General features: G+C 41.9%; 1 protein-coding gene across 2 annotated transcripts in view; it reads left to right on the forward strand.

The window, feature by feature from the left end:
- Window positions 1–1,296: 1,296 nt before the first annotated feature.
- The window catches only part of GYS2 (glycogen synthase 2), a 42,058-nt gene continuing 26,507 nt past the window's right edge, over window positions 1,297–16,847 (forward strand). The window contains exons 1-5 of one of the 2 annotated variants that reach the window (XM_015629181.2): window positions 1,298–1,473; window positions 1,614–1,839; window positions 10,484–10,665; window positions 13,172–13,363; window positions 13,850–14,035. In XM_015629181.2, coding sequence (XP_015484667.1) covers window positions 1,719–1,839; window positions 10,484–10,665; window positions 13,172–13,363; window positions 13,850–14,035 — 681 coding nt within the window. In that variant the 5' untranslated portion in view covers window positions 1,298–1,473; window positions 1,614–1,718. Of the gene's footprint in view, window positions 1,840–10,483; window positions 10,666–13,171; window positions 13,364–13,849; window positions 14,036–16,847 lie in introns of both variants that reach the window. The other variant, XM_033514499.1, reaches the window with a different exon arrangement.

The raw sequence follows: 16,847 nt of genomic DNA on the forward strand, positions 1-16,847 counted from the left end.
AAAAGCCACAGCTGCTTCAAAAGTAATGATTCAGTGATCATTAATAAAGGCCAGGCATTTTTTTTTGGAAACTGATGAATAAGAGCAACTCAAGCCATAGAGACAAAATGATACTCAGCCAATAAAATCCTAAATCTTTGCCTGGCCTCTTACCAGGCTCTTTTCTGAGACAGCTCCAGTTCTTAACTCTGAAAAAAAAAGTTTTCTGCACCCTTAGGTTTTTTCAGTGAGCTGTATCCACCAGCTCAGGGATACGTCTGACTACCATGAATGCAGGTAGGAGTGTGGAAGTGGAAGAGCAGGAGTGTGGAAGTGGAAGAGCAAGTCTTTTTGGGGGCAGGTAGTCTTTAAGGCAGGTTCAGCTGTACCATGCATTATGTATTTTGTCTAAGAGACTTCTATGCAGATGGGCTGCCTGTTGCCTAAACCAATTGTCTTGGACTTGTTTTGCCTTAGGAGAACTCAGAGCCTTTCCCTCTCTGCCTGCTGGTGCAGTAGTATTCTTCACAGAGAATTCTGCCAGATATCCTGGAGCTCACCTAGAGATTTGCTCCCTGCTGAACTGTGGGTTTTGGGCAGGTTGTGCTCTAAGCTCAGAATCAGATTCAGCTCACAAAGCTGTCCCAGAAGCACTGGCTCCTCAACCAGATGTGTAATAATCTAGCAAGCAGACAGGTGGTCTGCAGAGCTGTGAGGATCTCAGGCTGTGAGTTAGGGACTAGCATCTCTGTAGATGTGTGGTCACTGCTTGCTGCATCCCAGCTCTGTGCTGGAGAAGACAGGGGCATGCTGTGCCCTGACTAAGCTCCCTGGGTGGAGGACATGGGCCCAGAGGCCAGGAAAGACCTCTGGCATAGAACAAAAGAACAACAACAACAAAAAAAAAACAAACAAAAAAAACCAAACCAGGTGGAAAATCAGGGACAGGACTGAAAGGAGGGGCAGAGTGCATGCCAAAACAGGAGTAGTGCCTTTGTAGCTTTGTAAAAGCTGTCAGGGCTGCAGAGCTGCTAAAGCAGTCAACAGCTGGGGTAAAGTCCTGGGAACAGAGCTGGAGATAATTGTGGAGGTAGGAGATGAGGTAAACTTGGGCTCACAGACTGCTCAGCTGAAAAAGAAGAGGTAACAGCATTTAGCCTGGCAAGGAACCCAAGAGCCATGGTGTAAAATGAGTCTCCTCTAACTCCTGCAGATGGCCAGCAGGTAGGAAAATTCCCTGTGTGTAAGGGGAGGGTGCATCTCGAGGGGAGGACTCAGGGGCTGGACTCAAATCAGGTGGTGAACTCAAAGTGTCCTCCCTGCTGGAGTTGGCTCAGGGCGGTGCTGACTTTACAACTGTCCAATGTCGACTGTTCCTGAAGTGCTGCTGGATACTGAATGCTGTGGCTCGGGAGCTCAAAACCTTTTTTTACCTCCCTCTGAGAGAAGAAGAAGAAAGAGCTCTGGCCCCAAAACAGTCAAGACCTTTCTCAGGTCAGTCTTAAATTCTTACCTCTCCCAGCACCTGCTTCTCAAGCCCTGAGGATTTCACTGAGCCAATTTAATGCTGGTGGTCAGACAGTTTAAACCCATTAGCTCCCAGCTATCTGAATAATTTTCTCCTGGGCTGCCAGCACACAGGCAGACTGCTCTAACCAGAACTGCAGAGCACTGCCACAGGACCTGGACCTTTGCTGACTGCTGTGGCCTGTGTGGTGAGCACTCAAGGGCTGACGAAAATGCCACTGGCGAGATCCTTGTCCATGACATCTCTGAATGGGCTTCCTCAGTGTGAGGATGAAGACCTGCCCGTGGAGGATTTGTTGCTCTTTGAAATTTCCTGGGAAGTTACCAACAAAGGTTTGTACCACACTTGGGGGTTAGTATTGCTGTTTTCTCAGGAATGGAGGGAGGGATGAAGGGCTGGAGATGAAAGGCATTCAGAGGGAGACTGGAGAGGGCTGCAGAGCTGCTGGATTGGAAGAAGTGCAGATGTGTAATCGTGCATACTGAGTGTGGGCAGCACCTGCGTGGGTTTGTGTGGGATGGACAGAGCCAGGATGTCTCTGTGTCCTTTTGTGTTCCACCAGCAGGGAGAGGGGGTTTGAACATCTAAGTGGTAAGTCTGAGTGTGCAGATATATATATTGCTTTGTACATACTTAGCTTTTGCCTTCCATGCAAATTCTCTTGGGACCATCATGCATGGAAATGAGCTGTACAACAGAGATCAGATGCAGAGCAGTTTAGCAGCCCCCCTGTCAGCCTTCTAGAGCAGTGTGGAGAAGAGGCCAGGCCTGGAGGGGGTATAAACAAATAGAGCTGTGCTACAGCCACTGAACAAAACCCAGGGGTCAATGACCGGCAGCCTTTGTGTGCGAGCTGAAACTCTTCTGGACTGCTCTTTGCAAACACAGGTGGTGCCAGACAGGGGCTTCATTTGTTCATTGGTTGCTGCTGGTCAGGCAAAGGGCATGCTGCTTATTGGGCAAAAATCCTCCTGCCTCTGTTTCCAATTCACTCAAATCATCCCCTTTCAGGGGTGTAGTTCTGTAAGCTTCCATTTTCACCACAAAAGTGAGTTAGTATTAGTAGGAGTAAATGATTGACTCCATGTGTGTTTTTGTCTTGGCAGGTAAATAGAGATTGTTCAGGAGAGGGGATCTGTAATTTGTTAAGAATTTAACTTTAAAGGGAAATGTGTGTGAGAGGATTGGACAGTGCTGGGATTTATCCCCATGGGGAAACTGGAATTACTGTTCTGTGATAATTTCTGCTGGTTTATATTGCTCTTTTTACGGTAGTGAGTCCTATTAATACCCAGAGGTGGGACAGAGCAGATTTGGCAGTTTGAATCCCTGTGGGCTTATTTTTCAGTAGCTTCAGCTGAGATTCTAGAGTTAATTTACTAAAGCCACAACTTGGAGCATGCAGCATTCACTTTTGCAGTGTGCACGATAAGTAAGGCTCTGGCAAGCAGATGGCAGCAGAAATCTAGGAAATTCAGGAGCTCCCACTAACTTCTCTGAACTCCACAGCATGCATGTTTTCTGAGTCATCTGGACCCAGTGGTTGTAGATATCACACAGCACATTTAGGAAAAGGTAACCAAATTAGGTTTTCCCAGAGCATGTACAAAAGGTAGTGAATCATTTAATCACCCATGGAACTCTGTCTGACTTCACTGGAGCTGAATCAACTGACACAGCTAAAATTTACTATTTACACATTTAATGAGACAAAGTCAATTTTATCCAGTATGTTTGAAAGTAATGTGCCTTTGCTTACACCACTTTCCAAGCCCATATATTCAGACAGGGCTGAAGCAACATGGCATGGAAAACAATTTCTTCATTAGAATCTGACCTTGTACAAAGTTTCCATTAACCAACCTTGACATCTGTGCAAAACCCCTTTTATAAGCCTGTTTCAGCCTATTTTTCAGGTAAATTCTTGATACTGAGGGTTTGGGGTTTTTTCCTCAATAGCAAAATATAGGGAGAGTCATCACAAAAGATATATAGGCTTAGGAAATAATAGCTTGTACTGTATAATTCCTATCTCCTTTAGCAGGAGGAATTGTTTATTTGATGAAATAAGCTGACCACACAGAGATTTAGTTCTGCTGCATGTTTTAGTGTTTGTGCTGCTGTATATGTTCCTAACATAGAGGGCAAGATAAACATTAGATACATGTATTGCCTGACAAGCTAATTTTGAGCATTTAAGATAAACGTTTCTTTCTTCCTTTCTGTCAATGCAAAGGTGTGTCAGAGGAGCTCAGGCTGAAGTTGGTTTGCATTTCTGAGGTGGTGTAAAGCTGCTGCTGCCCACAGGAGTAAATCTCAGCCTTTGTGTTAGTTTTGTTTGCATCACCAGGTGCTTGGGTACATTTCCTCCTTGGCCAGGGCTGCTTCTTACTAATCCCTCCATTTCTCTTGTGGCACTGACAATCAGGCTGAATTGTCCTCTTTCCTGTGAGGAAGGTGATAGCAGAGCTCACAGGTGGATATCCATCCCCACACACTGTAACCAATGATCTTTACAGGTGCTGAGCTGAACCTCCTCAGAGCCAGAGGATGGTGAGGGGATTCTTCAAATTGAAGAATACCTGATTCTGGAGAGAGAGGGGGTCTTCATGTGCCTGGCTGCCCACAGGGAGCAGGCATTCCCTGGGCTTTTCCTGATGGTTCTGGCTGTTACCGAGGCACAAGGTGCAGCTATAGGGAAGAACAAGATGGTTGTATGAACTCAGGGCTCTGAGATCTACAAGTATCCTTTACTTCCAGAGAGTCATCTTTTCTGTGTCAGCAGCGGGAACAGAGAAGTTGTCTCTCTTTTTTTTTTAAATGTAGAGATCATTTAACACGTGCTCTAATAAGGCAGAGTTTCTACTTCTCCATGTTTCCTTTTTGGATTTTCTGTCCTGGCTGCAGCCTCTGCTAAGTTACAACCTCTGACATGGAAAACATTGGCCTCTCAGTTACTGCTCTCACTCTCCTCTGTCTAGAGGAAGCAAAGATAAGGTAACTGAAGGAGAAAATGGGAAATAAAAAAGGCTTATCTGCCAGTGCCACTGTCCCTCACCCTTCCCCCAAGTTACATGATAGAGAACTTGCCATCTGAACTAAACACAGTATGGAAATCCTCCAGCATTGAAAGTGCTCTGCCAAAGAAATGAGAAATGTGCAGTTTGTTTTGTGAGATTTCCCTCACTTTAGTTGGCTTTTCACTGGTGGGGAAAACCCTGTGTAAAGTGGATCTACAGTGTTTCTGTGGCAGAAGGTGAAAAATGCAGGCAATGAAAGGTCCCAGTCCACTGCAGTGCCACAAATGGTGGGGGAGATCAGTATTTTTAACTCTTCCTTTCCTGCCTGGCTATCATACTCTAGTAAAGCCAGGTCTGGTCATATAGAAGTGAAAAAAAAGACTGGTTTCTTTCCTCCATGGCATAAAGATCAATAAAAGCTTTAAGCACAGCATCACAAAAGAAATGGCTACCAAGCTATGGAGATTTTGTGCCTGGGTTTGTCTGTAGTGGATTTTCTGACACATTAGTAAGAAGGGCTGAGAATGTTCAAGATCTGCTCTTTTCTCTAGAAAGATGTCTTGAAAATAATTCCAGTGATATTTAGATTAGTACTCCTTGCTGTACCACTCACAGCTTTTAGATAGAAAGTAGAAGAATGCTTAAAAATGCTGGGCAAACAGCCAGCTTGTGTCATCATTCAGCTGGGAACAGCTTAGCTCAAGAGTCACTGGTAGATGAATCTCAAATAGATTTTTTTTCCCATCATCATTGGAATGAAGACTGTGCTAAAAACAAAACTTGTTTCAGCTCTCCCTGGAGCAGAGATCTCAGTTCAGTTTCTTTGGTGAAAAACTGGACTCTTGGAAATTAAATCCTGCATCCACTGAAGTCAGCAGGACCAGCATTTAACCTCCTCTGTGTCTTCCTATGATGAAACTTCCTTGGGAGAAGGTGATTACTGTAATTTGTGACACAGCTGAAGTAACACCTTTTGGAGAGTGGGGATGTGCTGGCATAAACTTGGCATAAGCACAGCCTCAGAGCTCTGTGCATTTATAGAGGGGGGTGGAATATCAATGTCAAATCAATTCCAAATGAAATCCTGTGGACTGGGGATGATGCACACAGAAATAGCTTTTTGATTGTGGACATCTGTCATAAATTTCAGCGGTTCAGTGTTATTTCAGAATATGTTTGGGATGTCAGTATTTCAAAGAATGTAGAGATCTGTCTCCTGAGGAGTCCCAGCTACTAACATAGCCCCAAAACCACAGGAAAAATATCTGCTGGCTGAAGATGCCAGTTGTTTTTCATCTGACACATTTTATAGCCTGATTTTATTAATGGCAGCTCAATAGACATCAATCAATCAATCAAATTCCATTCAAATGTTAGAAACAAGTTAAATCCAAGTTTTTATCACACCTGTGCAGATCAAAGACAGTTTCTGAGCAGATGGGTGAAACGATGTAATGAGTGACTGTGACAGTGAAGTCAGTTTGAATCCTGAGCCTGGGCTCATGCTGCTCCCATGGATCCTGTGGCACTGATGGTTCTCAGGGAAGCTTTAATGCCTTCCTAGTGGTCTGGTCAGGACATAGCAAAGAAGCTGCAGAGCCCTGGAAGCATCCTGATCCTCTCACTGTGTAGCAAAGGTGTGTGGGAAAGGATCAGTGACCATCTCCACTTACCTCTGTCTCACTTCCATAGTTCACTGCCTCCTTCTCTCATCATTTTTGGTTTCTGCTGCTCCTTCCCGCTGTCCTTCTGCAGTGTGGGGTGGGTAGCAGGACAAGCCCTAACTGCTGCTTGGTTTTTAAATATACAAAAGGAATAATGCAGCAGGACTTGAAACAAGGAAAAAAGAAAATGCTGGAGTGGCGCAGAGAACTCCTTTAGACAAATTCATAGTAGTGTTAACATCGATAAAAAGACTTAGACTTTTAAAATAATTTTATAGAATATTTTCTGAGAAAGTATTTTGGTTTCATCTTCTATTTTTTAAAGAGGTCAGTAAAAAGAGGTCAAACTTCCCTTAAATTAACAAAATCCTTCTTTCCCAGATATCTTAGCTCCCCTTTCTGGGCCAGTTTATTTTTTTTCCCTAAAAAAAATAAATAAAATAAAAAAAAAAAAAAGATAGGAAGAATGGAAAGGAGCTAGATGGGGGAAGGATTTGTTCTTGATTTCCTTTTCAACTTGATTTCATTTATTGGTGGAAAGGTTAAGAGTGTGTTTTAAAAATAAATAATATAAATACATTTCTTTCAAGTATGTTTTAAAATCTAACTAAAACTTAATATGTTTGAATAAAGCATTTTGTTGAACATCAGAAAACTAAACTATTCCTGTAACAACATTTTACTGCTAATTCTCCTTAATCTGTAATATTCCAAAACAGTTCTTTTGTTCTGATCTCTATTGATTCTCTATCTGTTTCTCATTTTGTCATTTCTTGTTTGTTTTAACCCTGTTTCAAAGTACAAAACTTCAGAGGCAACATAGAGAAACTTGCAGCATTTTGGTACATCCCTGCTGTTTGGAAAGGTTTTCTGTTTGTAGCATGACCTAAAACATTATATTAGAGAAGAAAAAGAAGGTTTACAATATTTTTGAAGCAATTTGAGAATTCTGCGAGGTGAATATGTAAACCCCTACTTTGCTTTTCAGTAGGATATGTAATGTTTTGCTTACTGGCACAGGTATTTCCAGGGAATTCAATGCAACTGAGCATATAGAAACTATCTCTTTAAGATAGGTAATGTGTTCCTTGAGTTTGCTATGGAGAAGTGTAATTTCATAAGTCAACACACTATTCTAGACGTTGCTCTGTTCTTCTCAAGATGTCTTTTTTAAGTTATACCCAACACTTCCTACATACATAGTTTCACTTGCAGTTTCCCTCTGCTGTCAATTAAACCTTATGCACAGACATGCTTTATGAGTCATATTTCCACAGTAACAGGGAAGACAAAAGCAAGTCTGGGGGTCAGGTAACACTGCTGTTTTTTATCACAATTACCTTCTGAGGGGTTTTAACAGCCTGTGGAATGCACTCTTTGGATTTTATCATAAGTACTTTTCATTGCATTTCAGGCAAATCAGGGCCCTGAAAAGTTTTTTACCTTGCTGTGCAACAGATTTCCACAGCACAGCACACTCTCCATTCTTTCCCCCATAAGAGGTCTTCTATACATCTTTGGACCTTTAAGGCACACAGGGATCCTAAGGTGAACCTTGTGGAAACAAACACTCAGATGCTGCCTGTGTGAAACAAAGATCCAGGCTCTACCCAGCTCTGAGCTGCAGCTTCCTCATTTCTCTTCAGATCTGTGGCTGTGGAAACTCAGCTACATTGCCGTGGCAGTGTGCTTCAGGGGAAGACAAAGAGTTACATTGTCCCACCCCAAACCCCTTGTGAAGGACGGCCCAGGAGTTCTAATTGGGTTTGAGTCCCTGGGGGTTTCTCCCTTGCTGTGTTTCTAGTGGTCCCTGACCCTGAACTCCATCCTCAAGGGTGGAGACCCTCGGGAGTTCTGTCCCTCAAAAGCCCCTGCTCGGGCTCTGTTCGGGGCTCTCTGTTCTGGATCTGAGTTTGTTCCCATGCTGAATAAATGGTTTCATGAACCGGGAGCCCGTCTCGTTGGTGTTTGATGCTGGTCCCCAGAACCCTGCTGCTTCCCTGGACTAGATCCTGAGGTTGCTGACTGCAACACATTGCCAATCCCAGTGTTGAACCCCTTGCAATATGGAAGAGGCTGCTCCACGCTCCTGGGATTGGGGAGCTTTTGCTTCACTCTAGGCATGCACAGCTTTATCATGATATTTAGTGTCTTTCATCTTGCAAGTCATATTTCCTCGTTTTTCCTGGATCACCAGGCTGCTCTGCGCTGAAGTCTTCCCTCATTCTAAGTTCTGTATCTCTGCCAATTCAAACCAGCCAGTTTCATGAGTAAGATTTTTACTGAGCCTCATATTTATCCATTTTGGATTGAAGCCCCTTATGCTCCTATGATGAATTTACCACCCTAAAAAACAGATGTATCATCGTAACTACTGCTTTATAGGCTGAATGTTCTGACTTGTCTCAGATAATTAAAATTTTATGTTTATCTGAATCAAAGCTATTCAAATAGACTCTCTCAGCTTGTGAGCAGAGGATCTCAGAGGGAAAATACAGTGTTATTTGTCTAAGAGTCCTCTAAATCCCTGTCCAAAGCAGCCATGGAAGCATATGATGACTATGAATTAGTTTATTAAGCTTTCTGGTCCTGCTGAAGGGGAGAGTAATAGTCTTACACATAGGTTTCCTTCTGCGGTTCCCAGTCTACATGACATGAAACTCTTGAACTGACAGCTTGATTTAGGAAGAGACATCTGTAAAATTCTTGTGTTTTTAGGTATATAATTATTAAGGGTAATAATTTATTGTACTAATTCTACTCAGCAAGCTGGTACATTGGAACTGCATTTTTTTTCTCTTTGTAAATACCTAGAATCTTGAGACATGAAAATATTAAGACTAGAAATCTTTGCAGCATTCAGAACAAATGGGATATTTGTGGAGAAAAAGCATTTAAGTGAACAATTTCTTTTCTAGGAGAATAATTAAAACTGTAGTTCTGTCATTTGGCTCCTCAGGGCTGCAAGACACCAAGCTTTGCAGAAGGCTTTCTGTAGTTGTCAGGGGATACATTTTAATTAATCTGGGAACTAATCTCCCAAAGTGCTGAGCAACTTCAGCTGCTGTGTTGTACATACCAGTGGCAGATTCTTAAGAGGAATTAGGTAACTTCTCAAAGTTTTTAATTCAATTGGATGTGGTGCATTGGCACCTCTGAATATCCCAATAGCTTTAAAAGGGTGAGCCTAGAGTGCCAGCTCTCAATCCCTGGCAGCTTTCCGTGCTGACTCCATAGGCAATTTTGATGTCACTGCTGGAAGCTTCAGCACCATCTCCTTCCCTGAAGCCAAATATTTCCAAAGCTTCATATTTAGTGGAGGAAGAAAATTTTATGTAGGAGTACCAATCCTTTCTGTAGTGTTTCTTTTGCTCTTTGTACCTGTTGAGCTCCCTCTCTCTCACCTTGCTGGAGCTACACTCATTGTCTCTGGTGTGCAGCAGCTGCTTGGCTTCAGGTTTTCTTTTTCCTTGCCATCCCTCTCCCTTGCTGGATTCAAGCATCCCCTATTGTTCTTCTGACTTGGTGGTGGTGCAGTGTCCACTGCCTGGCACCCTGGGGACTGTGGCAAAGGGAAGTTTGCCCTGCCAATGCATGAATTCCAGGGCTGGCTGTGGAAAACTGTGAGGAGGAGCAGCTAAGGGACTCTTGCACACCATCTGCAATGCTGGATAGATCTGTTTTGACTTGGCAAGGGATGCTGCTGGATTCTCTTAAACATTTGAATGCTGCATTTGTTTTTAAAGCAAACAATATTTTGGTGAAAGATGCTACAGACATTTATATTGTCAGTGTAGGCTACATTCCCTCCAACTTTAACAGCTCTTCAAGACTGATAATGGAAGACTCCTTATGCTTTAAGGATATTGGTTTAAGTCCATTTTATAGCCAATAGTCAATGAAATCCATCAGTTCCTCAACTTCTCTTAGTGATTTGTGTCAAACAAGTACAGTTCTTACCACGTGATGAAAAATAGGTTTGAAAATTATAACTGCGCCAATAAAACAAAAGCAGAATGCTGTGCTTGGGATGCAGCAGAATCAAGATTAGACATGGGAGAGTGGAAGTATGAGGCCCAGGATTTTAATCTCTCAACTGAACTGTGAAGTTCTGATATCATTTAAGAGACTGAACTTCCATTTATTTGGTAGAGGCTGGATTTCAATTAAAACCCACATGTGTGAAGGGATTTAACTAGCAGTGTATCTGATCCACAGGTGGGTTGGACCTTAGTACAGAGATCTGTGGCCGGTGCCCCTTTCTAATTTTTGTTCTTTGTGATCCTTTGCAGTGGGAGGCATTTACACTGTGATCCAGACAAAAGCCAAAACTACAGCAGATGAATGGGGTGAAAACTATTTCCTGATTGGCCCCTATTTTGAGCAGAATGTGAAGACTCAGGTGGAATTCTCTGAACCTCCAAACCCTGCAGTTAAGAAGGCAATGGACACCATGAAAAGCCAAGGGTGTCAGGTAAATCAGATGTGCTGCTGCTTCCCAGGGCAACAAATCTGACTCTGAGAAGATTAAAGTTTGGGTTAATGCTCTTGTTCCACTTGACACAGCAGTCCTGGTCAATGTCACAACGGGAAAGGCTTGGAATCCACTGTTAGAACAGCAGAGTCAATTCATTAAAGGTTATTTTTGAGGAAGAACTGGTTCATCCAATTATGGGTTTTAACAGTCATTTATCTGCAAGCTGCTTAATTGGATTAATGACTTATTTATCTGGTCTCTAAGTATGGTGAGATTTTAGTAGATATAATATGACCTTACTTTGAGCCTTTACATTTCACATTCTTGCAAAGGAATGAGAAGAGTTTTCCATTAGCTCTCAGTTTTTCTAATGAAGCATAATGTTGAGCTGAAAACCAGAAAAGGACTTGAGAAAAGCACTGAGGTAACAAAGAATCGACTTCTTCAGTTCAGTGCAACCAGCTGTCAGTTCCCTGGGAAGAGAGGTTAAACCACGACATAAGAAGTGGATTCATCTCTCTTCCAACATGATTTTTAACCTGTGTTTTCTGTGTGATCTCATAGCCTTTCTGAGACTTGGTTTCTCCAACAATAAAGTAGGAATAAACTTCTTTCTATAAAGATTATTTGCTAAAAGAAATAGATTATCTGCTGTGTTGGTGGGAAATGATTAAAGCAGCAAGCAGCTTTGATTACCTGAAAATGAGTGGAAGGTAACTCATGCTAAATTTGCCCTCCTTTCTTTAAGTCCTTATCAGAGATGTACAACTCCCCTGCACTCTGACTGTGTTGAGTCCCTCAGAGATGCCTGTTTGCAGGAGGAAAAATTGTCTGCTCATTATGTGTACTGAACAGATGTGGAGAGCATCGAGAGGCAGCAGCAGGGAAGTGTTCTTAGCGTTGCTGAGGGGGTTGACATACTTCACTGTAGAAATTCCTAAAGATCTTGAGCTGCTGCTAGCTGTGGCACTGGCAATGTGTTGTCTCCCTTTGTAAGTGCAGTTGTGCTGTTCTTAGGATCTAATGCCCTGTTTTGCAGATGTTTCTTGTTGGATGAGTGTGTGCCACAGCTTGAGAGAGTGTCAAGTGACATGATGCTTGCATTGTACAGGCTCAAACTGAAAGGTCCAATTTCCCATTTCTTATCTTTTTCAGATTTTCACAGGTGATTGGTCAAGTTTTCAGTGTTGCCTCTGTAACATTCCTTTGTCTGGAAAATGGCTAAAGACTTCTAGGGCAGATTGATTGCAATGCTTTATATTTTTCCAGCAATGCATCCAATTTAATCAGCCACCTCTGCCAGCCCAACGTGTGTATGGTGCTGCTGGAGTATTCATATACAGCAGCAAATCTGTCCCAGGGACGTCAAATACAGCTTTGACCTCCAATAATGACGCTCTAGTTTCCAGGAGCTGCACTTATCCTATTAACATTTATGTCTGGATTTTGCTTATGCATCACAATGGATGGTTTTAAACCAGGGGACCTAGGAATTCTTCCAAACTTCTCAGGTCAGGTGTGTTCCTTGCCACGACCTGACTCTGTATTTAGATGAAGTCTGGGTTCCATTCATTTTCCTGAACAGCAAATCTGGAGACTCTGAAATAAATACATGAGGAGCAAAAAGGAGCAAACCTGTCTTTGTTATGACTTGTACTTTTTGTGAAAACAGGCCAAGGGCTTTTCTCTTTTTTGTTTTCAAGACCTGACCTCTCTTCAGCTCATTGTAGCATCAGGGCTGGGTTCAACCCCTGAGGTCCCAGCTGTTTTGATGGCAGATTTAATGTGAAAAATTTGACTTTGCAGACTGTGGTGTGGGCCCAGCTGGGTTGAGCAGGCTGGTGAGGGCAGTGAAGTTGTAAATATTCTTAGAAATGTTTAACTATACCAATGGAGACAAAGCAGGAAAGCTGCATTTTTAGCCTGAAGTGATTTTAGGTATTGAAATACTTTCTGATAGATCCTTCCACTCTTCCAAATGGAAGTGCAATCCTTCCCCCCTCTGCTGCTTCTGGGGAAGAAGGAAGAAATGACGTGGTAGATACAGGCACCAAAATACAGCAGTCCTACAAAACCTCTCCCCAGTAATCAGGCATAAATAGCAAAAGACTGGAGACATATATGAGTGAAAGAAAATAATAATTTTAAAATAAGAACAGAAGTAGCATAGATGCTTCAATAAGAAGACCTATTTATTCAAGCAAGTGCAGTCTTCCTAACCATTTCTTTTCTTTTATGGAAAAGAAGTTAATACTGCAATGAAAATCTAAAATTAAATTCTTAAAAATAGAATGTTCCTAAAGATTATAGTTTCCTTTGTTTCAGTATTACTCCATGTATTTTACTAGGAAAACTGCAAGTCCTGAGTGTGTAGGACTGTGAACATACATTCTTTGTGTGAAATACTTCAGATTTGATGGATGAAGATCATTGTGCTAACTGGCCTTTACATTCACTTTAACATTTTCTTTCTGTCCTTCTTATCCTTTCCTCCTTTCCATAGGTCTTTTTTGGAAGATGGCTGATAGAGGGCAGCCCATATGTCTTACTGTTTGATATAGGATCAGCAGCTTGGAACCTGGACAAGTGGAAAGGTGAATTTTGGGAAGTCAGCAACATAGGAATCCCTTTTCAGGACCGAGAAGCCAATGATGCTGTGATTTTTGGATCATTAACAGCCTGGTTTTTGAAAGAGGTACAGTTTTTAAATCTAGAGACTTGCAGACCAAAACTGGCTTTGGGATGTGGTTCCTATTCTCCAGTTTGAAAACTAAGTTTTTTTTAGGAAGTTGATCTTAATGTAGATCAAATTGTATTTAAAACTTAAATGTTAAGTGGTCATTTAAGTACATTTTTCCAGAGGAAGGGCAGTGGGGCTGCCCAGTGCAGAGTCTGAGTGACTGTGCTTGCCAGAACCCTCAAAAACTCTAGAAAGGAGTCTGTTCTGAGGCACTAGAAAGGCACACATTTTTCTTGTGCTAAGGATTAGGGCTGTTGGAAATCAAGGCACATGACCACTTAAAATGGTACTGTTTTGTCACAAGAAGAAAAGCAAGCACACAGAAGGCTTCACAAAAAAAACCAAAAACCAAAACAAACAAAAACAAAAAAAAAAAAAAAATCCGAGGCTGGGATGATGGACAGGATAATGCATGTTTTCTATATTTCTTTCTATTTTCAGCTTTCCTGTCAGTTTGATGACAAGCCTAATATAATTGCCCATTTCCATGAGTGGCAGGCAGGAGTGGGTTTAATCCTGTCTCGATCACAGAAACTCCCTGTCGCCACAATTTTTACTACCCATGCAACTCTGCTAGGGAGATACTTGTGTGCAGCCAGTATTGACTTTTACAACAACCTGGACCAGGTAAGAGACATTTTTCTCATTCTTCTCTGTTTATTTTTAGCTAATCATCTCCTGGCTCCCTTTCTGTTTACTGTGTTACACCATTTATTGAATTTTCTGTCTTGTGTGTGATCACTTATGACTGACCCACAGCTGGTTGTCGATTCCAGAGGACAAGAAATGGAATTTGTAAGATCATGAGGTGTCTAGGCATGAGTGCCCTTGTGTCATCTGACAGGTCTGAAAGCTCAGTGGAAACTAGTAAAACCTATTCAACCCTAGACAACATCTGACCCTTCAGGTGCAGCCTCACAACACTCTTCCTTAATGTTACTCAGTAGAAAAAATAACCAGTAGCCCTCGTCTTGCGAAAAGTTGTGGAGGATGATGGCTGCTTTTTTCCCCCCCAGCCTGCTTCTTAATTTTCACAAACCATAATCAGTCCTAATTTCAAGCATTTCAGGTTCGGCCTAATTTGTAACTGGCAAATGTAGGAAATACTTTCTGGTCCAAAAGACCCACATGTATTTCTTGGAATCTGTGTAAACTCTCTATTGGTTTTGATTTTCACTGTTCTCTTTCCGCTCAAAGCATAGCACAAAACAATGTTTCAAGGACCCAAATGTTTTTAGCACTGCCATCTTTGGGGTACTTTGCATGATCTGGAATTTCTTACATGGTCACAGACAAACCTGAATTCAAGAGGCTTTTCCATTCCAGCACTTAGTGAAGGTAGAGGTAGAACCACGTTGTTCAGGCACTTCCTTAGCTAAGATTGGTGAAGAGAATTACATGGTTGGTAATTTTCAGTTGGATGTTTGAAGCTTGACACTTTGGGGAACTGTCTTTCAAAGACAAGGCCTAAGCAGTTGTGTACTGCTGGCCTGACTCAGGAACAGAAAATCATGGAATCATGGAATGGTTTGTTTTGTTTGGTAAACATCACTTCATTCCAACTCTTGCCATGGGCAGGGACACCTTCCACTATCCCAGCTTGCTCAGGGCCCCATCCAGCCTGGCCTTGGACACTGCCAGGGATGGGGCAGCCACAGCTTCTCTGGGCAACCTGTGCCAGGGCTTTGCCACCCTCACATCGAAAAATTTCTTCATTGTATGAAATCTAAACCTTCTCTCTGTCACTGTGAAGTCATTGCCCCTTGTCCTGTCACTCCAGGCCCTTGTAAATCATCTCTACTAGTCTCCTAAGCTAGTTATGGTTGTTAGGTGTATTAATAAGGCAGCATGAATATCATGGTCCTGCTGTGGAGGAGTCCAGACATTCCTGCTCCCTCATTGTCTCTTTATGTGTATATATGCATAATATAGAATGGTTTGTTCTGATTCTGGTTAATTCAGTGAGCTGCAAGCAGTCTGGAAAGGAGACTTTATTTTCTCAAAGCAACTGTTTTTTTCTCTTCATGATGAATTTGGGGGCCTCACCCTTGTTCGTGTACTCAAAAGAAAAGTTAATGATCTCACATCTTAGTGACCCTGCAGACTTTAATATATTTATAACCTAGCCACAGTATTAATACATTTTATTCTGTTTATATATTACATGGACACTTTTATGTGTAGAGGCACTATCTGTCCAAAGCCTCACAAATCCCATTGGTAACCATCAGCTATGTCACAAATACAGAAATGTCTATTCAGATTTTATTCTAAGAATATGTGGAATGAAAAGTAAGTATCAGTTTCAGATATTTTTCTAAATTGCTGTAAATAATATTTAAGGGAAGAAAACAGTGGATTTCTAGGCTGTAATGCTTTATACGCTCTGTTGGTTGACATTTAAAGGTACTAATAGAGGAAATTATATCAAGCTGTTATACCATTGTTTAATATTTCTATAGGATGCTAAAACTCTTCCTGGAAAAGTTAACTGAGGACTTCTTTGGCTGTGAAAAGGTCACCTTGGCCCAAAAGTCAGTTGAGACACAAGAGGCTGATCTCAAATACTATAATTAAATAACAGAGAGCTAGATCTTCAGACATATTCTTGTTGTTGCCTTCTAGCAGCAAACTATTTAGGTCAAACAAGCGATTTGTCAGTGAAGAACATTCTTTTTGGGCTTCCTAATGTTTAATCTTTGGAGGAAGCAATATTTTTTAGAGCATTTCATTCCCTCCCACCCTAAAGTAAAATAACTGGGTTTCCTGTTGTAGTGCTATTGCATAAATGTTTTCCTTTGAAGTATAATTAAGTTCTCAGATTTGACCAGTGTTTCACAGCTAGAACACAGTTCCCACCAGGCAGCAGCTGAGATGGGGAGAAAGATGCAGCTGCAGGATGTGTTGTGCCAGAAGTCACAGAAAAATGCCTGCAGCACAGATTGAAAGTGCATGGCCTTATTGTGCCTAGACACAATCAGGCATGTACAGCTCATACAGAGAAAAGAGGAAACCTCATATCTTTGTTTCGACTCCCCAGCACAGTCCCCAAATTGCTGAGTTAGGGTGCCTGGTAGACAGTTCTACATCACCCACACAGTGCAGGACTCTCCCACTGCACTGTCAAACCATCCTCACAGAGAAGCAGGGCTAGAAGATGCAAGATCAGTAGAGTCCTGAACTGTACGCTACCAAAACTCCCTGTTTCATGAGCTGAGGGCACATGTTAGTATGTAGGCTGCAAAGCCAGTCAGCCTAGTTGTCGTGGTTTAAAACCAATAACTAAGAAAATTACTTATTTCTTGCTGTGAGATATGGATTAGAACAAGAGCAAAACAGGCATAAAACTTAAAAGGAATAAAGAAAGTTTCTTGACCAACTACAATAATAAGAACACCAGAATAAACTTCCAGAAAAACCTTTTCATCCCCTATCTACC

The sequence above is a fragment of the Parus major genome, chromosome 1A, assembly GCF_001522545.3.
Source record: "Parus major isolate Abel chromosome 1A, Parus_major1.1, whole genome shotgun sequence".
Lineage (NCBI taxonomy): Eukaryota > Metazoa > Chordata > Aves > Passeriformes > Paridae > Parus > Parus major.